This window comes from Falco punctatus (genome assembly GCF_963210335.1).
Source record: "Falco punctatus genome assembly, chromosome: 18".
Lineage (NCBI taxonomy): Eukaryota > Metazoa > Chordata > Aves > Falconiformes > Falconidae > Falco > Falco punctatus.
Window position 1 is genome coordinate 5,427,827 of NC_137598.1, and position 23,628 is coordinate 5,451,454.

General features: G+C 60.2%; 1 protein-coding gene and 1 long non-coding RNA gene across 3 annotated transcripts; one reads left to right on the forward strand and one right to left on the reverse strand.

Moving 5' to 3' along the window:
* Window positions 1–1,622: 1,622 nt before the first annotated feature.
* On the reverse strand, window positions 1,623–2,842 carry LOC308054910. Its single transcript, XR_013924297.1, has 2 exons — window positions 1,902–2,842; window positions 1,623–1,800 (listed from the first exon to the last, which is right to left on the reverse strand). It is a non-coding gene; the product is annotated as an uncharacterized lncRNA (long non-coding RNA).
* On the forward strand, window positions 2,842–22,038 carry SP1 (Sp1 transcription factor). Of its 2 annotated transcripts, none has more exons than XM_080368357.1 (6): window positions 2,842–3,452; window positions 4,624–4,718; window positions 5,414–6,899; window positions 17,469–17,637; window positions 17,793–17,992; window positions 18,105–22,038. In XM_080368357.1, the coding sequence occupies exons 1-6, from the start codon at window positions 3,446–3,448 to the stop codon at window positions 18,422–18,424; spliced, it is 2,277 nt and encodes a 758-aa protein (XP_080224483.1). In that variant the 5' UTR covers window positions 2,842–3,445; the 3' UTR covers window positions 18,425–22,038. The 2 variants fall into 2 exon arrangements, with proteins under 2 accessions (XP_080224483.1, XP_080224484.1); XM_080368358.1 differs by lacking the exon at window positions 2,842–3,452 and adding an exon at window positions 4,967–5,098 and having other exon boundaries at window positions 4,162–4,718.
* Window positions 22,039–23,628: the final 1,590 nt, after the last annotated feature.

Below are 23,628 nucleotides of genomic sequence, written 5' to 3' on the forward strand. Positions count from 1 at the left end.
CCTAGCGCTATCGTGGGTGGTGTGAGGTGGGGACAGGGATGGGGACAGGGAAGAGGGGAGGGGACAGGGACAAGGATGGGAACCGGAACTGGGTTATGGACAGTGTTGGGAACAGCAACAGAGGACAGGGTTGGGGAAAGAGAGAGGTCTGGGTACAGGGACCAGGCTGGAGATGGGGATAAGGACAGGGCTGGGGACAGGACAGGACAGGGCCAGAGCTGGGGACCCTGCTGGGAACAAGGCAGGGTTAAGGACAGGACAGACGTGGTTGAGGACACTGTTTGGGACACAACAGGACAGGGTTGGGGACGGGACAGGACAGGACACTGCTGGGGACCCTGCTGGGAACAGGACAGGACAGGGTTGAGGACACTGTTTGGGACACAACAGGACAGGGTTGGACAGAACAGGACCCTGCTGGGGACAGGACAGATATGGGGACAGCGAGGCCAGGCGTCCCCGCCAGGCGGCAACAGAGACCCGCACGCGGGGGCGGCACCGACCCACTGCGGCCACAGGGGGGCGCCAGAAGGGGGCGGGACTGGGGACACGGGCGGGAGTGAGGGGACACTGGGGGGGACTGAGGGGAACTGGGGTGCTAAGCGGGAGGCAGTGGGGGGCTACTGGGACGGGGGAACAGTGGGATTCATAGTGAGCTACTGGGGGGCATCCCGATGGGGTAATGGGGTGGGGGTCCAACATGATGGGGTACTGGGGGGCTACTGGACGGGAGCCCAGTGGGGGATAATAGGGGGGGGGGCGATGGGGTGCTAATAGGGTGACGGTTAATGGGGGGCGTCCTAATGGGGTGAGGGGGTTACTGGAGGGGGCCCAGTGGGGTGTAATGGGGTGGCAGGCAATGGTGTGCTAATAGGGTGGGGGTTCACGGGAGGGGGGCTATTGGAGAGGGTCCCAATGGGGGTAACTGGGGGGGGGTTAATGGGGGGGGGGGGCTACGGGAGGGGGGTTAATGGAATGAAGATCCTGGTGAGAGTCACGGAGTGCTGGGGGGGTGAGGGGTGCTAACAAGGGGGAGCCCTAACAGCGGGGTAAGGGTTTGATGGGGTGGGGGCCCTGCAGTGGTTCTCTCCAGCTCCCCCAGACCATCCCCAGCCCCCCTGTGGCCCCCCAGCCCCATGGCAGGGTGGGATGGGGACAGGACTTGTCCCCCTTCGTCCCCCCACAGCAGAGCAGGAGGAGGAGGAGGCGGCAGCCTTCACCCTGGAGAGGCGTGGGCTCTGTGTCCCCCTTGTGTGTCCCCAGGTGCCACCACTGCGGGTCAGGAGGGGAAACTGAGGCACGGTGGGGGACCCATCCCATCCGCATCTGCTGACGCCACAGCCAGTGGGACGTGGGCCCAGATGAAAGAAAATGCTGCGTTCGCCCGGCACGGGGGGCACAGGGACACCCCCCTGTCCCCCACCAGCTGCGGCAGAAGTGACTCCAAGGCCACAGCAGGCTCTGGGGTGAAGTGGTGGCCGTCAGCCCCAGGGGGACAAAAGCTTGACAGCAAAGGGACCGCGGGCAGGACGGCTGTCCCCTCCCCGATGGCAGGGTTTTGTGGGACAGGTTCCATGCAGTGTGACAGCAAGAATGAGGGGCCATCCCCAAAAACCGCCGGCTGTGGCAGGGTTTGGTTTTATTTTACCTCCCCAGGTCGGTCTCTGCTCTTCGGCGTTGTTTTAATGACGCCAGGGGCTCACAGCCGGCCGGTGGGGCCGGTGCCTCACCAAGAAACCGAAATAAAACAGTTCTGCTGGAAGCGGGGTGAGGTCGCGGTGAGCGACGGCGATTTTCCAGCTGCGGGATAAAGGGAATTAGGCCAAAAAAAGTGGAAAATAAAAAGGTCACGGCAAAGACGGCATCCGGGCAGCCGGCAGGGTGCTGGGCAAGGGGCTCACCGGCCTTGGCAGCGCCTCCAACATCAACAGTGGGGCCGTGGGGGGGTGCTGGGGTGAGGGGTCCCTGCGGTGAGGCCCACCGTCACCGGGGGGACATCAAAGGGTGGTGGCCGGCGGGGACGGGCAACGGGTGGGCCGGCGGCTTCAGGGGGCGGCTGGCGCCGTGCGAGGCCGATGGCTTTGATGCTGGAAAACAAGAACAACAACAAAAAAAGACATTAAATGTCACGTCTCGTCCTCCTGTGTCCCTCCCCGGCTCGCGGCTGCCCGCGCCCGTGTCCCGACACTGGAGTGGCTGCGTCCCCGAAGCCCCTTGTGCCTCGGTTGCCCCCCAAAACCCCCTTTTTTTGTAAACCGAAGCGGGTTTGCTGTGAACCCCCCCAAAAACCTGCCACCCCCTATTGCCCAGAGCAGGCGTGACCCCAGGCCTGAGGGGGGAGAGGCTCGAGCGTCACAGCGGTCACAACCCCTGTCACGACATGGCTAGGTGGCGTGATAGGACATGGGACATGTCGCGGCAGGGACCCCAGGGCCAGCTGCGGTGACAGCGTCCTGGGGACATTTTACACAGCAACAAAGCCCCGCCGCAGGCCTGCGGCGACGTGTCGCTGCGGGATGGCAGCTGTCACGACAGGGGCTGGGGTGGCTCGTGACAGGAAAAGGTGATGGGGGGAGGGGGAAGCGGCGCTGTCGTAACACGGCCCGGCTTACCGAGCCGGCGGGACCGTCCCGGGGCCGCCGCCCGGCCTCAAGGGCCTGCACGGCTACGGGGAAAGCGGCTGCCGCGGCTGGGGCGGAGCCAGCGCCAAAATGGCGCCTTTTCCGCCACATTCCCGGCGCTGCCGAGCCGTCCCTCCAAGGGCGCAGCCCAGCCGCTCGCCCCGCCTCCCCGCGGCGTCTATTGGCCAGTTTGAGAGGGATCGTGGGTCTCATTGGCGCGGCGCCCCGCCGCGGCCGACGCCTCCGAGCCACCATTGGGCGGCGCGCCCGTCAAAGCGCCAGCTCGCCTTCCCCCGCGGCTAGAACCGCGCAGCCGCTTGGCGGGTGCCGCCGCCAGTCATTACTTCACCCCGCCTCCCATCCCCCATTGGCGGCCTGGCGCGCCCATCACGCCGCAGCCCACGCCGCCGCGGCCGCTCCCATACGGGGTCTCCCTGCGAGCCCGCGCGGGCGCCGATTGGCCACCGCCACCACCGGCCCGCCCCCTCCGCTCCCCCATTGGCCTCCGCCCGCGGCGCTCCCCCTCCCCCACGGGGCGGGGCGGCGGGGGCGGAGTTCCGCCCTCCTCCCTCCCCCCTCCGCCGGCCCGCCCTCGCTTCCCACTGGCCACGCCGCCCGTCACTCTCGCGCAGCGGCGGCGGCCTATTGGCGGAAGCGGGCGCGGGGGCGGGTCGCGGGGCTGGGGCCGCGCCGCGCGGCTCCCTCCCTCGGCAGCCCCTTGGCGGTCACCGGCGGGGTTAGGCCGCCTCGTCAGCGAGCCGGGCGCGCCCGCCCCTCTGCCCCCCCGCCCCGCCGCCGCTCGGGCTCGCCCCCCCCCGGCCACCATGAGCGGTAAGGACGGGCCCGCCGCGCCGGCCAGGAGGAGGGAGGGGGACGGCGAGGGGCGCACGGCCGCCCAGGCACACGCAGAAGACGGCGCCCGCCCGCTCGGAGGGGCCAGAGGCGGCCCCGCCCCACGCCGGGCCGGGCCCCGCCGGGCCGGGCCTCGCCTCGCCGCGCCGGGGGGACCTGCCGGGGGAGGGACCCGGGGGAGGGGGAAGGCCTCGGGGGAGGGACCCGGGCCGGGCCTGGCTGGCAGCGGAGGAGGGGGCGGCGGGGGGGGGGGGGGGGGGGGCGATGGGGGAGGCCCCGGTAATCAGCGGGGGGGGAGGGGAGGAGGATCCCGGGGGAGCGGGCGCGGAGTGGAGGGTTTTTTCCGGGGGGGGGGCGGCTGTGAGAGCAGATACCGGGGGGGCGGGAAGCGCCCCCCCCCCGTTCCCCCCCCCCTCCCCTGCCAGGAAGGCGCCTTGCGGCGGGGGCGGATGCGTGAAGAGGGGGCCTCGCGGGGTGGGGGGGCCGTGGGTGGGAGGCAGCCGTGCCGCGGGGGGGGTGCGTGGGTGGGGGGGAGCCGGGGGGGGCGTGGGGAAGGTGTGACCCGCTTGGGGGTGTTTCGGAGGGGTCCAGGGAAGCGGTAGGGGGGGGTTAACGGGGCCATGGCGAGGGGTGATGGGGGGCCGGGGGGCGGTAGCGGAGGGTGAGGAGGGGCCGGGGGGTGCAGGGCTCCCCGCGCGGTGGGATCGCGGACGCGCCCGGCCGGGGCAGCCCGGTACCCGGCTCGGCGGCGGGGAATCCCGTGGGCAGGGCAGGGGGAGGTGGCCGGGGGGTGCGCGGAGGGCCGGGGCAGGGGGCGTGCTCCCCGGCCGTTGGCGAAGGGAAGGGGGAGGCCTGGGGAGGACCTCGGCGGGGGCCAGGGAGTGTCCCGGGCGGGTGGGGAGGAGCTGGAACCTGGAGCAGGGCCGGGTCCTCCTCTGCTGTCCTGCTGCCAGCTCCCCTTGGCAGCTCCCTCCGGTTCCCAGCCCCTTCCCGAGCAGCAGACGGCCCCCCCGGGCGCCTGCCGTCCCCCCTGCCTGCCCAGCCCTGCTGCCTTCCCTGCCCCTGACTCCCCCTGTGTCCTTGTGCTCCTTGTCCCCTTCTCCTGCCCAGAAATGTCTTTAACTCCCGCTGTCGTTTCCCGCCCGCACAGACCAAGAGAGTCCCGAGGAGATGGTGACAGTGAAGCCTGAGAAGGGCGAAGGAGATGCCAGCAGTAACAGCAGCACAGGCGGTGGGGAGGGCCAGGTGAGTGCAGGGAGGAGCAGCCCCGAGCTGGCGGCCCGCTGGCTCCGCTTGCCCTGGGGAACTCGCCGTCCCCGTGGCAAAGTCCAGGGCCGGGCTGAGGTGTTTGTTCGGCCCAGCCGAGCATTACACCGGCTCCTCTCCCCCGGGAGAGGAAGAGGAGGGCGAGTGCATGCCGGGGGATCATCATGATACCAGACGACCTGCCGGAGTGCCGACCTGCAGCGCCCGTGGCTTCCCCTCCTCCCCAGCCCTGCGCGGTGCCCCCAAAAACGTGACAGCTCCCCCACTCCCAGGAAACACCGCAGCCCCAGCTGGCCCTACTCCACGACGGGATGCCCAGAGACAACTGTACTTCCCCGGGGTTGTTCTCCTGTGGGGAGGTAACACCCACTTTGGGGTGGAGAAGAGACGTCTCTCCTTGACTTTCACATGCAGACTCCCTCCCCTTTCCTCTCTCCCGGAGGGTTTTTCCCTGTGGGTTCAGTCTGTCCCAGCCTGACAGCCCTGTGTCTGGCAGTTGCATTTTTCCAGCTGTGGGTGGGTTTTCTCAGGAAGGAGTGTTTATCTTTTCCAAGTACGCTCCTCCCTGCTTTCTCTTTTAATGTTCTTTCCCCCTCCCCCCCCCCCCTGTTTTTTATATTTGGCCTGCCCATCGGGCTGCCTCCTACGTCCTTAACTCCTCCTCTCCTTCCCAGGAATCACAGCCTTCCCCGCTGGCTCTGCTGGCAGCCACCTGCAGCAGGATCGAGTCTCCCAATGAGAACTCCAACAGTTCCCAGGGCCAGCAAGGCGGGAGCGGTGAGCTGGACCTCACAGCCGCCGCCGCTCAGATCGCCCAGTCCGCCAACGGCTGGCAAATCATTTCTGCCGGCTCCAGCACGCCGACAGCCTCCAAGGAGCAGGGCAGCAACGGCGGAGATGCCTCCAAAAGCCGGCCCGTGAGCGCGGGGCAGTACGTGGTCACAACCGCTTCCAACCTGCAGAACCAGCAGGTGCTCACGGGCCTGCCGGGAGTTATCCCGAACATCCAGTACCAGGTCATTCCCCAGTTCCAAACCATTGATGGGCAGCAGCTCCAGTTTGCCACCACTTCTGCCCAAGTCAACGTGCAGCAGGATGCCTCTGGTCAGCTCCAGATCATCCCTGGCACAAACCAGCAGATCATAACGAGCCGAGCAGGGACGAGTAACCTCATCGCCATGCCAAACCTGCTGCAGCAGGCCGTCCCCATCCAGGGTGTGGGCTTAGCCAACAACACCCTCTCAGGGCAAACTCAGTACGTGGCCAACGTCCCCGTGGCTCTGAACGGCAACATCACCTTGCTGCCTGTCAACAGCGTGGCCACCAGCCTGGCCCCCACCTCCCAGACGGTCACGCTGAGCAGCTCCGGCTCACCGGACAGCAGCTCCCAGCCAGCCACCTCGGGCGCTGCCATCAGTTCCACCAACACGGCCACGTCTCATGCCAGTTCCAGCGCCTATTTTACCAACGCCAACAGCTACTCCACCACCACCACCACCAGTAACATGGGCATCATGAATTTTTCCACCAGCACGACGGTGGGAACCAACGTCCAGGCGCAGACGCCCCAGAGGGTCAGCAGTGTCCAGAGCTCAGACTCTCTGCAGAGCCAAGTTTCTGGGGTGGCTTTGCAGCCAGGGCAGCAGAAGGAGGGGGATCAGAGCCAGCAATCGCAGCAGCAGCAGCAGATCCTGATCCAGCCGCAGCTAGTCCAAGGAGGGCAGGCCATCCAAGCCCTCCAGACCACCCCTCTCTCTGGCCAGACCTTTGCCACTCAAGCCATCTCCCAAGACGCCTTGCAGAACCTGCAGCTCCAGGCTGTCCCAAACTCCGGGCCCATCATCATCCGAACGCCTACGGTGGGTCCCAACGGGCAGGTGAGCTGGCAGACCATCCAGCTCCAAAACCTTCAGGTTCAAAACCCCCAGGCTCAGACAATCACCTTGGCCCCCATGCAGGGAGTGTCACTGGGGCAGACGGGCAGCACCAGCACCACGCTCACCCCCATCGCCTCCCTCCCCAGCGGCACTGTCACGGTCAACGCTGCCCAGCTCTCCTCCATGCCAGGCCTCCAGACTATTAACCTCAGTGCCTTGGGAGCGTCTGGGATCCAGGTGCATCAGCTGCAAGGGCTGCCACTGGCCATAGCGAACACTGCCGGTAAGTTGTTTTGTCTCAGTTCCTTTTCTGTCACCGGGTGGAGGAAATTGAAGGCGAAACGATGTCACCCAGGCTGCATGCAGCCGGCTCCATGCGCCGTCTGGACTCTGGGGGGGTTCAGGGTGCTGGCAGAGCTGTGCCAGGGCTGTGGCTGGGTGTGATCGATGCCAAAGACAGTTGGCAAGCAGGCTGGCGTTTGTGCTGGCCCTGGGAAGGAAGTATTAAACCTCTGCCGATTGCCAGGATAACACTGAAACTCGTTCTGGGGATTTTCTGATCTGATTAACTCCTGGGCAGCTGATTGCGTGAAAAGAAACGGAGGAGATGCCAGTGAAGGAGGAAGGAGGGAGATGTGCGGGAAGGAGAAGCAAGGGAGGAGGGAGACACCGCGTGTGGCATGAAGGGTGAAGGTTTTGTGCGAGGCCGCTGTCCTGCCCCCATGGCTGTTGGGGAGTGGGGGTCTCGGCTTGGGGTTGGGGCATGGACCTGAGTCCGGCTCAGCTCCTCGGCTGCGGGAGCCTGCAGAAAGAGTCACAGCCTTATAAAACTCAAGAATAACTGAAATCCCCCTGTCCTCCCCCTAGGAAACAAACAAAAAGCCTTGGGGAATTTCCTTGCAGGGGCGGAAGAAAGGGCTCTTTAAGTGTATATTTAGCCTCAAGTTGGGTGCTGGTGTGGGACACTGTGATCTCATTGTGGTCCAGACGGTTCCACGTTCACGGCTGGTGCAGGGCACCATGCTCGGTCCCACCTGGATCAGTCCTGTCATCTCTCAAAAGCTCCCACCAGGCCGGGGATGTGACACGGGGGGGTGTGGACACGAGGTTGTGTGCTTGAGGCTGTGTGTCTTCCCCTTGGAAATGCTGTGCCTGCCTGCATGAGGGGGCTGTAAGCTCCTGCTCTGGAAGAAATCGGTGCTGAAAAGGAGCTCCACTTGCTTTTCCAGTGTTTTTCTTCTTCTTCGTCTTTTTTTTTTTTTTTTTTTTTTTTTTTTTGTTCTGGCTCTGGCTAAAAAGGCAGTTGCTAGATTTAGTCACAGCTGAGAGGCAGCAAAAAATGTTGCTCAATCCGACTCGTGCTTCCTTCTCGCGAGAGGAGGCGGCTGCTCTCCTGGAGTTGTTTTGCAGCATTATTTTGGGCTGTTGCTACAGCAGCTTGGCTTGCAGGCATCCACGGGTTTATTACAGACTGCGCTGCAGTCGGGATTAGCCTGATCCTTGGACTTCCCTGAGTAGAGAGAGACCCACTTGTGCTAAAACACGCTTGTTTTTGCACCCAGAGGGGAGCTGACAGCGTGTCACCTCTTTTATACGTGGAAGTGCAGGCGGCAGAGGGTCCCTGTGGCCTCTGCCCACCCGAGTTCGGTGGGATCCCCTTGCCCCACAGCCCGCTGGGGCTGCTTGTGTCGAGGCGTGCTTGTTTCTTGTTTTGAAGGTGCCTGGAGAAACGCATGGGCAACTCCTAGTTCCTGTATTTGTGCCTGACTCTGCCCTCAGAGGTGGGGCAGGGAGGAACGTTCCAGAGACCACCCATCCAACGAACTCACACTGGGAAGCCACCTCCTCCTCCTCTTTTTTTTTTTTTTTTTTTTTTTTGCTCAGCAGCATATTTAGCTCTTGATCCGCGGTGACGAATTCACCATCTGACGCTGGCAGCTGCACCAAGAGCCGCGGCCGAGGGCCTTGCTCTTCCTTAGCTTGGAGGAAGTGACGTTCAGACAACGCTTTTGATGTTGTTCGGTTTGAAAAGCCAGAGCAGAGTTCAGGTTTCAAAGGGCTGGTGGGGACTCACCGAGAGCCCCATCTCGAGGGAACCGTAGGTTGGGCTTCCAGGACGAGGTCCCAGAGGCTGCGGCTGGGACAGAAAGCTTTCTGGCGCTGATCCAGTCGTATGGTTTGCGTGGTGTAACTCCGAGCTGGAGGAGGTTTTTTCTCTTAGCTGGGTCTGTCAGGATGTGGTGATGGATCTGTTTGTCCCCCTTGCAAATGGCCCCTCTTCCGTGGGTGCTGAGCTCCTGTGGACCCTCCACTGGGTGCATCACCTCCATCCACACCATGGCCTCGTAGCTGAGCCATCCTCTGCCGCGCTGGGGGGCTGCGAGCGTGGACCCCTCCCGGTCCGAGCTCTCCCGATGGCGATTTAAGGGAGCGGTTTGTTGCCAACTGTGCCTGTTGTCCAAATCACTGAACATTTTTCCATGAGGAGCCTCCTCTTCAGCTGCCGCCGGCTCTGTGAGTGCACACCACGTGTGCTGGAACTTTCTGTGCTCGCTTTCTGCTCGAGGCTAAGAGTTGGGAGGGTTTTCTGTAGCAGAAAAAGCTCCTCCGCTTCCAAGGGAGGTGGATGGGAAATAGAACCCAGGTTTGCTTGGGAGGAGAAACTGGCAGCTGGTCGTCCCGGCCCCTTGGGTTTTGCCACGTGTGGCAGGGAGAAGGGGGTGTGTGGCGAGGGGTTTCGGTAGCAGAGCATGTGCCCCAGCTGCCTCCCTGTTTCGCAGCCGCCGTGTTTCCTACTGCTTCCCTGCAGATCTGCTTTAGTGTAGCTGCCTCGAAGAGCTCGGCTCGGCTTCAGGGCTGACAGCCGCTCCGCTGTCCTGGCTCGGCTGCTGCCAGGCTGCTCCAGGCCGTGGGCAGGGGGGACTTCTCCAGGCTGTGGCCTTCAGCCCCTCGTGAGGTCTGAGGGTGAGTTGCTGAGGAGGTTTCTGCTTTTCACTTTCCATTCTGCAAAGCGACAGGGGGAAAGACCCCCCCTGGAGAAAAATGACACCTTGAAAAGGTCTTCAAAAATCAGATTTTTTGCTCCGGGGTGTGAGGCAGAGCCGGGTGCTCTGTGCAAATGTAACTCGGCCTGTGTTTGTATTAATTAGGTGGTTTGCAGGCTGCCACCTCCGCCACTGCCGCCTCCTCCTCGGCCTTAGATGGGCTGTGAATTAGCCCTCGTGGCAGAGGCATGAGAAGGTCCGTGACCGTCATGGGTTGGTATGTGGGCCAACAAGCCTTGTGGCCGGTTCTGCTGCGAGGGGAAGGCAGCCCCGGAGCGGGTGAGGAGACGTCCTCGGCTGGCGTTGCCCAAAACCCGTGCGTGGGCTTGCACGCCGCTGCTCCCCACGCGAGTGGGCAGCCGGGCTGCCCCTGGGTTGAAGGAGAGAGGTTTTTGGGTGCTCTTCTGTGAGTGTACTAGTGCAGAGGTGGGTGTTGTGACACAGACGCCTCGGTGGGGTCCTCACCCCAGAGAGCAGCGTCACCCAAATGTCACCCCAGCGCTGGCCTGCTCGGGGGGGTGACATCGTGCATGAGGCCCCTTCGTGTGGAGGCTTTGCGGCAGTCGGGGTGGGGGCGATTTCAAGAAGTTTGCGACACTGGGGTTTCTCTTCCCCTTTTGACTGAGCTCTAGGGAGGAGGAGAGGGACTTTTTTTAGCTCCGTGTCCGTGTAGTTTTGCCAGCGAAGTGGCTCTGCCCCACGTACCTGTCCCTGGCAGCGTCCCGCTGCTCGGAGCCACGTGCCTTGGAGATGGAGCCCTGCCTGGCTGAGGTATGTGCTGGGTAAACAGGCGTCTGCCTCTGCCTTCCCATTAGGTCAGCACTGCAGTTCAGCCCCTCATCTGAGCCCCTTGTTTTGTGAGCGCTAAAGGATGTTTTATTCCAGGGGGAGGATGGATGGGGCTGGTAGGGTGTCCGGAGCACTGGTGGGACCAGGGAGATGTGCCAGCCCCAAGCCGTGCCCCTGCCCGGGGCGTTTTGGCAGCACCAGCTCCCTCTCGGGGCTCTGTCTATCATTTGGATGAAGCTTGTGGTCTAATCGAGCAGTGGGACATAGCAAGGACATCCTCCTGAAAAAAAGCCTTCGTGGGGGAAGTAACCCTTCGAAATCTGTTTACCAAATGCATCCCCAGCTCTCTGCTGTGACTTTGTTCTTACAGGGCTTTTCCCAGCCGTCGGGGCACTGACACAAAGACCTGATTGTCTCCTATTTTCTGTTTTTAAGGGAAGCTTTGTAGCAGGGCCTTGATGAGACATCCACATGGCATCATCTGCAGAGGGGAGGGGAAAATCGGAGTCAATCGCAGGCCAGCAAGCCCTGACAGGATCTCTCCTTAACACGCTGTAATTGTTTGTTTCATTACACCCATGACATCGCGTCACAAAATAATTATATTGTGAAATTTCCTTCTCTAAACTCTAGCTGGGCTGGACTTTAGATATGCTCCCAGCTTCCTTGGCTGACCTCTCTCTTTGCCATAATAAAGAGGGTGGTTTACTGAAGAAATTACACAAATCCCGAGAGATCCTGGGGTCTGCTTGGCAAAAGGGAGCGATCCCAATACAGAGCTGCTGCGTGGCTTCGTCCCAGCGAGGTTGTGCCCCACACAAAGCTGCTGTGGGCCTGGGACTCCATGGGGTGGCTCTGCTCCTCCTCCTCCTCCTCCTCCTCGAGGCTGGGGCTCGCCCGCCCAGGAATGGGAGCAGGTTGGCAGCCGTGCTGGTTGGACTGGTTGGGTGCTGTGCACCCTGTGACTCCCTACAAAAGGGTTTCCTCGCCCAGCCCCGGACCGTCTCGCTGGGCCCTAATCTTCCCCTTCCTTTTATCTGTGCTGACCTCAGCCCCGCCGCCTCCTCGCCGGGGAGCATAGTCTTTATCGCCCCTTTGCAGGAGCTGGAGCCTGGCGCCCGAGGACCAGGGGTGGTTTCAGTGTGGCTCCTTTCCCCAGCATCGGCTCTCAGGGCACTGGCTCCCACCTCGGAGTGGCTCAGGCCATCCACCCATCTCCCCATCCCAGCGCAGGACATCCAGGATAGATGCCGCGAGCGATACGGGCACGAATTCCCCCACTCTGCAGAGGGGCGTGATTAAAAACACGGGCTTTGTGACTCGGAAAAAGCATCCGCCCTTGACTGCGGCGGGGAGGGAGACAGACAGAGGTTCAGGTGCAGCGAGAGATGCCTGCGGGGATTTCCCTGTCTCCTGAGTGTGCTTTGGGCTGGGCTCGGGCTGCAGCTCTCCTCCTCCTCCTCGGTGGTCACGGGGATCGCCCTTCCCCATCTCAGCTGGGCACTTTCTTCCTTCCTGTGCTCTTGACACATCATCGGGGACTTCTCTTTTTAACTAACCTGATTTCTTTTCTGGAGTGGTTTGGTAGGACCTGCCTATGCGGCGGGGTGATGGTGGTCTGGTTCACCCTGGCAAGGCCACCCCGGTGAAGGCTTTGGCAGATCTAGAGGCTTCATCCCAGTTTTGCGGCGATCCAGATGGGAATTAAAAGGGCAAAGGAGATCCGTGTTTCAGTTTGCAGCGCGACAAAGGTATTTAGCAAGTCCTGGGGGGTCAGGGATCGCGCAGGTTGGACGGGGTGATTTCCCAGCTCGCCTTTGCCTCTGCCCGTGCGTCACAGGGCTAGGAGATGCAGCTCTGGCTCCCCTTGCAGCCCACCTCGTTCTTGACCCAAAGCGCTCCGTCCCTATTTATTTCTTCTCCAAAGGAAGTGTAATTTATTGTGACGCAGAGAAACCTCTAACAATTAAAGGATATCACAGAACTTGCCGTGTGGCTTTTTAAGTCATTAAACTCCAGATTAAAACGCAATTACTGAACGTGCTGCAGTCAGACTTCAAAACTGCACCATCTTACGCAGCCGGGCACCGTGTGTTCCCTGCTCCGCCGTCCGTAACCTGCCGTCCTAACTCCGAAGAATTACTAAGTGAGAGCTCAGCTAATTTACATGAATGACTTCCTACTGCAGATTAACTCATTTTGCAAATTAGCAAGGAAATCAAACGAGATAAAAATCAAGGGGACTGCATTACAAAACCTGCTTTGTTCCTTTGTATGTAGCAAGTGCAGCTTAATTGTCTTTGATCTGTCTGGAGCAGAGCTGGTGTGTTTTGGGGAGAGCAGCAAGCACCGGCGAGGTGCTGCCACGCTAAAGAGCAGGAGGGAACAGGGAGAACTTGAGCTGTGAGCAGGAAAGGTTTAATTTTGGGGTGTTTTTTTTTCAGGCGCATGCCTGCTGTCTGTTGTCTGCTGCAAGAGATGCGCCGAGAGGATGGGGGAGCCCCAGGGCGGCGTGCCGCTGGGTTTTGCTGCCCTTTCTTTTCGCCTTAAAACTTCCTCTTGCCTCTTTTCATTGCGCCTGGAAGCTGACACCGGTTTGTCATGCGTGCCCCACTTTGCGTGGTGACGACTTACCCCCCTCTTCCTCTCCTGCCTCTGCAGCGTTGCAGCTGCCGGTGTTGCAGAATTTGCACAAGAAACTGCGTTGTTTGATTGGGTTGGTTGTTTTTTTTTTTTTCCCTAGAACCTTCCTAAAAATGAACATTGAGTCTGTTTCCCCTCTCCTAAGGTCAGCTGGGGTGGATCTAAAAATGCTCCTCTCTTCTATCCACAGGGCATTTCTCACCTCATTTTAGTTTGCTAAATAAAACGACTAAACTGAAGTATTTTTTTCTCCAACAAGCAGTTAGAAGACAAGAAACACCTTGTCTTGAGAGAAGTCGCAAGCCAAGACTTGGGTGCTTGGGTCTTTTTAGTGTAAGACCAGCAAATGACTCCCCCTCTTCTGGGGGGGGTCTCGGCAGCCGGTACCCCCACCCCATGCTGCTGGAGCAGGGGCTCCTTCGGGCAGAAACAAGTCCGGTGCCGCGGCCAGGCGCGGCAAAGCAGGGTCAGCTCCTGTCGCCTGTCTTCACAGGGAAGTCCCGCTTTGCTCCCCAGGGTTTTCCAAGGATTAAATCCCCCTCCTTGCTCTATTAATATATTTTTTTCAGGACTTCAATGACCTGAACATGGACCAGGGGCTTGGCAGCCTTCATGAAAGCTTTAGTCTTAGAAGTAATCTATATTAGTGGAGATAATAAACATAAATTATCCAGATGATTTCTCTCTGCCAAGCTTTCCCCTGAAACTGCAATATTCTGGAGACTTCGGCGCGTCCTGATATGCGAAGAATGAAGCGTGTATGTGCAAGATCTGTCTTCTTTCGCCGTAATTTATTTATACCTTAATTAGATGTGAGCCATAGATTACCAGAAGGAGGATTTGGGTTTTTTCCCCTCCATATGACATGCCAACAGACTATAAAATGCTGTGTAGGCTTTTGCATGTTTGAAGATTGAAGCCATTCCAAGACATCAGGGCTGGATTCTCCCCCTCCCAAGCGTATTTTGGGGAGAGCGTGTGTGTCTTCTCCTTCCTTTTTACAGCAGCTCTCCCTGGACAGCACATACGTGACAGGGAAATCTCTAATCTGTCGCTGTAATGCAAGCTGTCGTCGTTGGCTTATAAAGCTTAAAAAAAAACCCCAAAGCCTTCCTGGTTCCCTCCATGCTGGTTTTAGACTGTAAACATATGTTGCAAGAGCTGGCGGGGGGGACCAACTGAAAAGGTTTTGTCCTAAAATTGCTGGACTTTGCGGGGAGCGCAGGAGTTTTGCTGATGAGGTACGGGAGGACCTAGCCAAGATTTCTGAGTGGTGCTTAGAATTGTGTCCCCTTTGGAGGGACAAACAGTTTCCTTCCTCCTGCGCAGTAGCGCGCCAGAGCTGGCCTGGTCGCTGCTGCTTGTTGGCCAGCAATATTCCTCTCCACTTTGGTGTCCCAGTGCAAGGGCAGACACAACCTACGCTGTTGCAGTTAGTAGTGCTACTGCCGCGCGGGAGCCCTGTGCCGGGGCTGGACTGGTCCAGGTGTATCGGTCATGGGTGTTACCTGCAGCATCTTTCAGCCATGATACAGCTGAGCATTCCCTCCTGCCCTGGTGCGGACCGGAGGGGACCATCCGTGGGGTTATATCATCTTTGGGGCCAGCACCATCCTTTGACACGTGATGCTGGGGCCCCGACATGCTGGCACAGCCCCTCGCCACACCACAGATGACATCCTGGATTCTGCCTGGGATGGTGGCACGTGCCTCGTCCCCCTGTGGACAAACGGGCCCCAGCGTGACGTAAGTAGAGATGAGGCGAGCAGATGAGTCAGGCTTCGTTGCCTCGATTGCAGCCCTTCTGGTTGTTGCTTTGGTGCTTTGGGTGTCTCGGTCCTCAGTGGCAAAGGCTTGCCTGGCGCTGCCCTCTCCCAGGAAATCTGGACCCCTGCGGACATGGGGGGCAGAGCAGCCAGCCCTAATCCCGAGCCTCCCTGTGTGCGTGCTCCTGCCTGGGAGAGCGAAGCTCCTGTCGATGCCGCTGTGGCCCAAAGGAGTGGGAGCAAAGCTGTTCGTCTTGCTGGAGGAAGCCCAGCGGTGGAGCACAGCTGGGCTGCGCCATGCAGGTCATTGGCAATGCCACCGCGGAGCTGCTGGGCATCGCGGCGCGAGCTGGCCGGTGGCCCAGGTTGCCAGGGATCTCTTCCAGGTGGCTCTGGTCCCTTCTGGAGCGAGGGCCCCTGCCCCAGCCCCTCTGTCGAGCTCTGCCAGGGTACCACTGACACCTGCTGGTAACAGCCGAGCCGTGGGGCCGGGGAAGGCTGCCAGCTGCCAGAAACTTCTCAGGCCCCCCTCGCTGGCTCCAGGCTCTCAAAAACTCCCTTGCAGCCGCAGGAAGAGCCCAGCGTGTGGCCAGCGGATGTTTTGGGCCAGTGTAAGCCTAAAGTTTATCCTCCTTCAGCGCCTCTCCTGTGGATGCTTGCTGTGCTGCCTCCTGCATGGCTACATCAGGTTTTTAAAGCAAAATTTCGCCGCTTTGCTGAAGGTACTTGTCCCAGCAGGGCTTCTCAAAAGGCTGTGCTGGCCTCCTGCGGTACCACCACCAGCGGCAGCATCTCGGTCCCCATGCCGGGGAGGTGGCCTTTGTACCTGCAGCCCTGTCATCACACGGCTCTGGATTGTATTTTGGGAATGCCAGCTCTGGAAACCACAGCTCTGTGATGTTTCTGCTCCCTGTTTAAGAAGCAGCTTCCAGGTGCTGGGAAGAGGAGATGGAGCGAGTGAGCCAGTGTTCCCAGGGCAGCACGACATCCCTCACACCCCAGCGTCCCCATCAGCCTTTGGCAGGGCTGGCTGGCGCGGTGCTTCCCCTTAACTCATCCTCGCTGGAGCCAGCCGGGCAGCTGCTGATCAAAGCAGCATCAGGAAATCCCCCAGATGGGTGTTTTTGGGCAGGACTCGCCCTGACACCCTCATTTCCCAGCCATGGGAGAGGATCTCTGGAAGGAGCAGCAGAGCACGGTGTCGTTCGCTGTGGGGGACAAGCGCACCCATGTGTGTGTTTGCACCCACGTGTGTTTTTTCTCAGCTCTGTGTTCGAACACCACCGTGTTTGGGCAGCGGTCTCAACCCTGGCTGCCTGCTTGCGAGGGAGTTGATAGGAAAAAGGTGAATTTTGGGCTTGAATCACAGCCTGTAGCCAGCCAAGGATGCTGCCACCCATCCGGCGGAAGCGTCTCGGCTCTAAATCTGCTGTTAGACCTATTGGCATATGTTAATTGCAGCTGAAAAGAGATTACTCAGCCTGTCGTCTCTGCGCCCGCTCTGGCTTTTCAGCATGAAAATAATCAAGCAGCGGAGCTTGAAGGGAAATAAAACACTTGTGAAGTGTAGATGGGGTTATTGGAGAAGCAATTAGATGACAGCATAAGCGTAGAGCAATAAAATGGCAATGAAAACTGATAGGCTTAAAAACTTCCTACCCCTCAGCCCCCCCGTTACGAACGGTTTATGTTTGTCTGCATTTGGGAGCTCGTCAGCACTACCCTGCGGTTCCTACGGCTTTTGTAATTGGGAATTGCTCCTCGAGAGAGGGAGGGACCATGCTCCGCCAGCAGCGCCAGATGATTTTTCAACTTTATATATATATATTCCTTTCTGTAATCGCAGTAATTAACCAGTGAGCGCGTGCCGATAATATCTTTGCTGATGGATGCTGCTGAAGACTACGGTCTTCCTGCCCACTTTGTTTATCGCTGCCTTTTTTTGGGGGTGGGGGGAGTGGTTGGCAGGAGGGTTCACATCTGCTCTGTAGATTTGCTCCTGGATTGTTGCTTTCGTCAGGTTTAAGCCGGAGAGATGTTTGCAAAGGGAAATCTGCCTCTTTCAGCCCAAAAACACAAAGGGGGGGGGGAGGGAGGGACCCTGGTGAGGTCGGTGACACAGTGTGATTTGGAGAAGCCCGGGGTTCCCTCAGCAATGTTTTGATGCTCAGTTTAGGTTTTTGCTGTTTTCCGTGCCAGGTGAGCTGGAATAGCCAGAATAGCGGGCAGGCGGCTGGGGGGCGCAGGGGGGGCTGTTTCTCCTGAGACACAGCTCTTGTCTCTCCTCTGGACAAAAGCAGAGGACACAGACCGAAATGTGGGGCGACACTGGGGGGACCCCACTTTGCTGGGGGCTGTGGAGAACACGGAGAGCTCCAGGGCTTTAGGGAAAGCTCAGCGGGGGATTCTCAGGGCTTGAAAACACCGGAGCCGGTGGAAAGCCAAGGGAGAAGCTGGAATTAATGACTTCCTACGGCTCGATCAAGCTGAGACCCTCCCGGCTTTGCAGCTGCAGTGGGGAAAGGCTGGGAAAAGCCCCTCTTGCTTCCCTCTTGCTGCTGGGGGCTTTGCCAATGAGGACCCGCAGTAACCTCCTGTGTTTTCTTCCAGGTGACCACAGCGCTCAGCTGGGTCTTCACGGCACGAGCGGAGACGGGCTGGGAGACGAGAACGCGGCTGTGGAGGAAGGAGAGACGAGCCCGGACCCGCAGCCTCAGCAGGGACGGAAAGTGCGGAGGGAAGCATGTACCTGCCCCTACTGCAAAGACAGCGAGGGAAGGTAAGGCTGCTCCACCGCGGATCCGGCAACCTCCGAGCCCCTGGAGAGGGCTGAAACCCCAGAAGTGCATTGTTTGGTCCCATTTTCCCTCCCTCCAGCCAGCTGGAGCTTTCAGGTTTTTTTTATCTCTTACCCTTGGACTCTTGGTTTTTTAGGAGCTCTGGGGATCCAGGTAAAAAAAAGCAACACATCTGCCACATCCCGGGCTGCGGGAAGGTGTACGGCAAAACCTCTCACCTGCGGGCTCACCTGCGGTGGCACACCGGGGAGCGGCCCTTTGTCTGCACCTGGATCCTCTGCGGGAAGCGCTTCACCCGGAGCGACGAGCTGCAGCGGCACAAGCGCACACACACAGGTAGGGCCTGGGATGCTGCTTCCCCTGGGATCCTTCATCCTCCTGCCGGTCTGGGCTGTGATGGGAGCCAGCCTGGCCACCGCCTCACCCCTCTTTCCATCCCTTCTCCCAGGGGAGAAGAAGTTCGCCTGCCCGGAGTGCCCCAAGCGCTTCATGCGGAGCGACCACCTCTCCAAGCACATCAAGACCCACCAGAACAAGAAGGGAGGCGCGGCCAACAACGTGGCCATGAACGTCTCTGCCGTCCCCATGGACACGGGGGCCTCAGCGGAGGGTAACGGCGGGGCCACCCCCTCGGCCCTCATCGCCACCAACATGGTGGCCATGGAAGCCATCTGCCCCGAGGGCATCGCCCGCCTGGCCAGCAGCGGCATCAACGTGATGCAGGTGGCCGACCTCCAGTCCATCAACATCAGCGGCAACGGGTTCTGAGGGCGAAGCGGGACGCGGGCACCGGCGGGCGACACGGCGGCGCCGGGCGGCACAGGGCCGAGAGGCAAGCGGAGACGGAGACGGGAGCTACTTTCACCACGAGGGCGGCTCTCCCTTGTCGCCCTCCAGCACTAAAGCCCAGCTCCTCTTACCTGGGATCGCAACCCTCGAGCTGTCCAACCTCCGGGGCCCAGTGACCACACACGAAGGCCAGAGCTATATATATATATATTTTTTTTTTTTTTTTTAATTTCGGCTTGACCTTATTATGATTATTTCCACTCCCCCTCCCTCCCTTCCTCCACTCCCCCCCCGAGATCCGTCTGCCCCTCCGTAGCTAGCCTTCGACGCCATCATGCCTTGGTAAAAGTATACAATTCTTGAAATACTTTTTAGCAAAAAAACCACAAACAAACAAACAAAAAAAAAAAAACCAAAAAAAGAAAAAGAAAAAAAAAAAAAAGAAGAAAAAAAGATTCTATATTATTATTATATATATAAAAATATAAAATGTGTTTGTTTGAGAGAGGAGAGATTTTGCTGCGACCATGGCTTGGTCTCTTTGATGCCTTATCTTGGAGCAGGTTGACCCTCTGGGGCAGTTCAGACAGTGCCTGAGCTGTCTTTCAGACCTTGTATTACATTTTACATTGTAATCTTAAAGGAAAAAAACCACCCCAACTCCCCTGGCCTTTTTTGTACGCTTTGCTTTTAGGTTGTTCTTTAATTTCTTTGTAATTATTTGGGTGAGGCTTTGTTTTTTTGTTGTTTTTTCCGCGCCCCCCCCCCATCTGCCCCTTGTAAAAACAGCTGCCCTCTCCTTGCTCTTCACTGGACTTTTTGATCTTTATTTTCCAGCCATCTTCTTTGCGAAGATCCTTTTCCTTTGGCTTTTCTAATCCTCGCTCTGGCAGGCTGAGCGGTGACTCTACACGTGGAATCGATTTGTTAAAGGGTTTCGTGCAGGTTCACTCAAACTATTCAGCAGAGGGTCTGGGACCCGGTACGGTGGGAGACGGCTCGGGAGGTCCTCGGGGAAAATGTCTATAGTTTGGGGTTTTTTTTTCCGGCCGCTGTTGGTCTTAAGAATAATAATAATTACAGAAAGTCAGCGCCCGCGGAGCTGGTCAGTGGAAGACGATGCTCTTCCACCCCGGAGAGGTCCCAGTGGCGAGGGTGAAGCATGGAAGGGGACACACGATGGGGCCGTCACCTCTTGGGTTTTGCTGGGAGGCTGCTGGAGGTGGCTCCTCGTGCTTCCTCCTTAAAAAAAAAAAAAAAAAAAAAAAAAGAGGAGGGGGTGTTGGAAATGGGGACGGTTCCAGGAAAACCCTTTTGGTTTTCCAATGCCCAGCTTTTCCCACCCTGGGAGGACCAGGACGGCTCAGTCCTCTTCCGTTCTTCCTCCACACCCTCCTCTTCCTGCTCCGCTCGAGACAATATCTGCCCTTTCCCCTCCGGCTGTAAGCAGGCAGGGGCTCCCTGCCCGCCGTGGGGGGGGGTCCTGCGCCGCCCCCCCCGACACTGGGGGGGATTTCATCTCAGGGTGACGCAGAGCTCACGGGGAACCTTCACTTCATCCCCGAAACAAGGCAGCGGTGGGCCATGGGTCCCTGCCGCCCCCTCCCCGGCTGCAGGGAGGTCTCCGGTGAAACCTCTTCTTGTTTTCAAGCAGAAATTTTGGGGTGAGACGAGCACGAAGCGGGTGTGAGCGGCCAGGAGAGCGCCCGGGGGGGGGCTCGGAGGGGGGGCTGAGCCGAGGAGAGCAGGCTGCGGCGGTGGGAGCGAGGTTCACGGGAGGAGAGGGTGCTGAGCTCCCGGACCTCCCTCCCGCCCCACCCGGGGGTCTGCCCTGGAGTTTTCTAGAAGCGTGTGATTCCCCCGCCTGGGGACAACCAGGAGGCTGCTCCGCCCGGGGGGCTCCAGCGCAGCCGGGACCACCGGGAGGGAGGTGGCAGGGGGGGGGTCAGGGTTGCTCAGGGGGGGCTGGGAAGCCCCTTGGAGAGGAGTTCAACCCGCGCCCCCTCCCCCCCCCAGGCCCCCCCCAGACCCCCAGGGGCCCAATTTTCTACCAAACTGCTCGGACGCTTCCCATGGCAGGGTGGGCTCGCCGGAGCCGGGGACTCCCCCCCCCCCCGAATCCGAACCAGGACCCCCCGGGGCTGATCCATCGCGGCAAACCCCAGCCAAACTGTGAAGCGTGAAGGTGTTTTTACCTTGTGGTTGTTTTTGTTGTTTTTTTTTTTTTAATAGAAGAAGCTCTGCAGGGAGGGAGGCGGCGAGCCTGGCAATTCCTCCGGCCGATCTTTCCGCGCTCTCTCTCTCTCGATATATATTTTTGCATTTGTATATTTTTATATAGGAAACTTTAAGCATTTGTATTTTAATAATCTGTGAAGCACTATGAGTTCCCCAGCGCGTCGTGTCCGTCTCCTCCCCTCCTCGATACTGGAAGCTACAGAGAATTGGTAGAAAATAGGATTTTTATTTTTTTTTTTTAATTTAATTGTTGATAATTTCTTTTGGGTTTGGTTTTGTTTTTTTTTTTTTCCCCTCACCCCCGTTAACGTGGGGGTCCCCGAGACCCCCCCAAGCCCCCTGCGCTCACCGGCTCTGCTCCGTCCCAGCCCACCCTGTGCCGAGCGGGAGTCAAGTGCCAAACCCCGATCCCGAGACCCCGCCGAGGGGACGGGCTCTGCGTGGGGTTTTGGGGTGTCCCGTGCTGTGTGTGTCCCCCGGTGATTTCCCTGTTGTCCCTGATGGAGCTTAATTTTCCTATGGAAACGCAGCTGGGAGGGAGGGGGAGCCCTTGGCGGGGTCCCCCCGGGGTGGGCTGCGCACAGAGCCTGGGGTCTTCACCCCCCTCTCTGTTTTGGGGGGTCAGAAGATCAGGGGGTGGGGGGTGGGGGGGAGCAGCTGGACCACCCAATCATCCCCATTTTGGCTCTGCAGCTTCCGGGCCCCTCCCCTGCTCTGTGCACCCCAACCCCCCTCCCCAAATTCCCCCAGCAGCCCCCCAGAACACCTCCAGCCATTCCTGGGCTGGGGGGGGGACACGAAAACGTGCCTTGACGAGGGGGTGACAGGCTGGGGACAAGCCCCTGCTCCGTCCCCACCTCCCCCAGACTTTTATAGGTGTTGGGGGGGGCAGGGGGGGAGAAACTGGGGGGGCCGGGTCCATCCCCAAGGCTTCCCCCATCTCCCAGCTTTAATCCACCGTTGTCACCCGTTAATCTCGGGGGGCTGGGGCCAGTTGTCTATGCAGCGCGGGGGGGGGCGGGGGGTCCCGCAGGATCTGGCCCCTCCACACCGGCAATAATTTCTCTCTCCTTGTCAAGACTGTTTGATCTTGTCATGTCTGTGCTATATATGATTTTTTTTTTTTGGGGGGGTGTGTTATTTTATTTTTTTTTTTTAATCTGGTGGCTGATGTAATAGCATTCAAAACGTGTTTTTGGGGGGTTTGTTCAGGTTTGTTCTCCCCCCCCCCCCCCCCCCCCGAAGTGCTATTTTTTTGTACAAAAAGAGTTAGATTAAAATGTTAGTTTTTTGGGGGCTCCTTTGTAAATGGGGAATGACGATTTCTTTTTTGTAATAAACACGAGTCGCTGGCATTGTCTGGAGATCTGCGGGGGGGTCACCTGGGGGAGCACGGCCCGGGGGGAGGGGGGGGGGTGCGGTGTCTGTCCCCGGGTGGGGAAACTGAGGCACAGCACCAGGTAGAGCTGGGGCGGAGGGGGGGAACTGAGGGCAGGGTGCTCAGTCTGGGGGGGGCGGCAGTGCCTTGGGGGGGTGCTGGGGCTTTGGGTGATGCAGGGTGGGGAGTGGCTGCTACCCAGGGTACCCCATCCTGTTCTCCTCCCTGCTGCGGGGGCAGCACCTTCCTCCTCCTCCTCCTCCTCCTCCCCGGGGGCTGCCTCCGGCCAGGGCCCGCTTTCTTCTTCCCACCGGCCCCCGCACGCATCCTGCCAGCTCCCTCCTGCAGCCGGAGGCACCCATGGGGCTGGCGCCGGGGCCACCAGGTGGGTGCTGGGGACCCCCCACCCTAGGGTGCTGGTGGTGGTTGTTGGGGGGTGGGAGGGGAGGAGAGGAGGATATTTTTGGGGGGCGGGGGGGGCGGCTTGAAGCCATCATCACTGTGTTCTGCCCCCCCCCCCCCCCCCCCCCCCCAGGCCCCTACAATCTCAGCTGCGTCTCCTACAAGCATCCCAGCGTGCGGGGTGGGTTGGGGGGCCCGGGGGGGGCCAAGGCTGGCACCGTCCGCTGCCCCCCCGGCCAGTGCTGCATCGGCATCTGGAACCAGAGCCACGCGCTGGTGCAGGGTGAGACCCCCCCCCCACCCCCCTGGGGATGCATCCCGATATGGGGGGGCCTCGTCCTGTCCTGGGGGGGAGAAGGGGCCTGATCCTGTCCTGGAGCGTTGGTGGGAGAGGGGCTGGGGCCTGATCCTGCCCAGGGGAGGGGTGGGGAACAGAACGGGCCGGGGCAGGGGCCTGATCCTGCCCTGGGAGGGTACTGGGGGGGAGCAGAAGGGGCTGGGGCAGGATAGAGGGGCCTGATCCTGCCCTGGGAGGGTACTGGGGGGGAGCAGAAGGGGCTGGGGCAGGATAGAGGGGCCTGATCCTGCCCTGGGAGGGTACTGGGGGGGAGCAGAAGGGGCTGGGGCAGGATAGAGGGGCCTGATCCTGCCCTGGGAGGGTACTGGGGGGGGAGGCAGAAGGGGCTGGGGCAGGATAGAGGGGCCTGATCCTGCCCTGGGAGGGTACTGGGGGGGGGCAGAAGGGGCTGGGGCAGGATAGAGGGGCCTGATCCTGCCTTGAGGGGCCGTTGGTGGGTGGGGGAGGTGCTGGGAGGCCGGAGCCTGGGTCCCTTCCCAGCTGCTGCGCTTGACCTTGGCCTTGAGAAGCAGCTACAGAGGCGCTGGGCCGGAGCAGCGCTGCGGGGGGGGCCTGGGGAGGGGGGTCCAGCCTGGCCCCCTGCCCCTTCCCTGGGCTTGGGGGTCCCCTTGCCAGCACCGTGGGGCGCCCCAGTGACGGTTGCGGTGTCCCCAGGCTGCTGGGGGGGGGGGGGGGGGGGCCACCTGCCCCTCTCCCACCTGCGCCCCCAGCCCCGCGGGACCCCCCGGCGGTGCCGTCCTCGTCTGCCTCTGCCACGGCCACCTCTGCAACGGCAACGCCAGCGGGACAGGGACGGGGCTGGGGGGG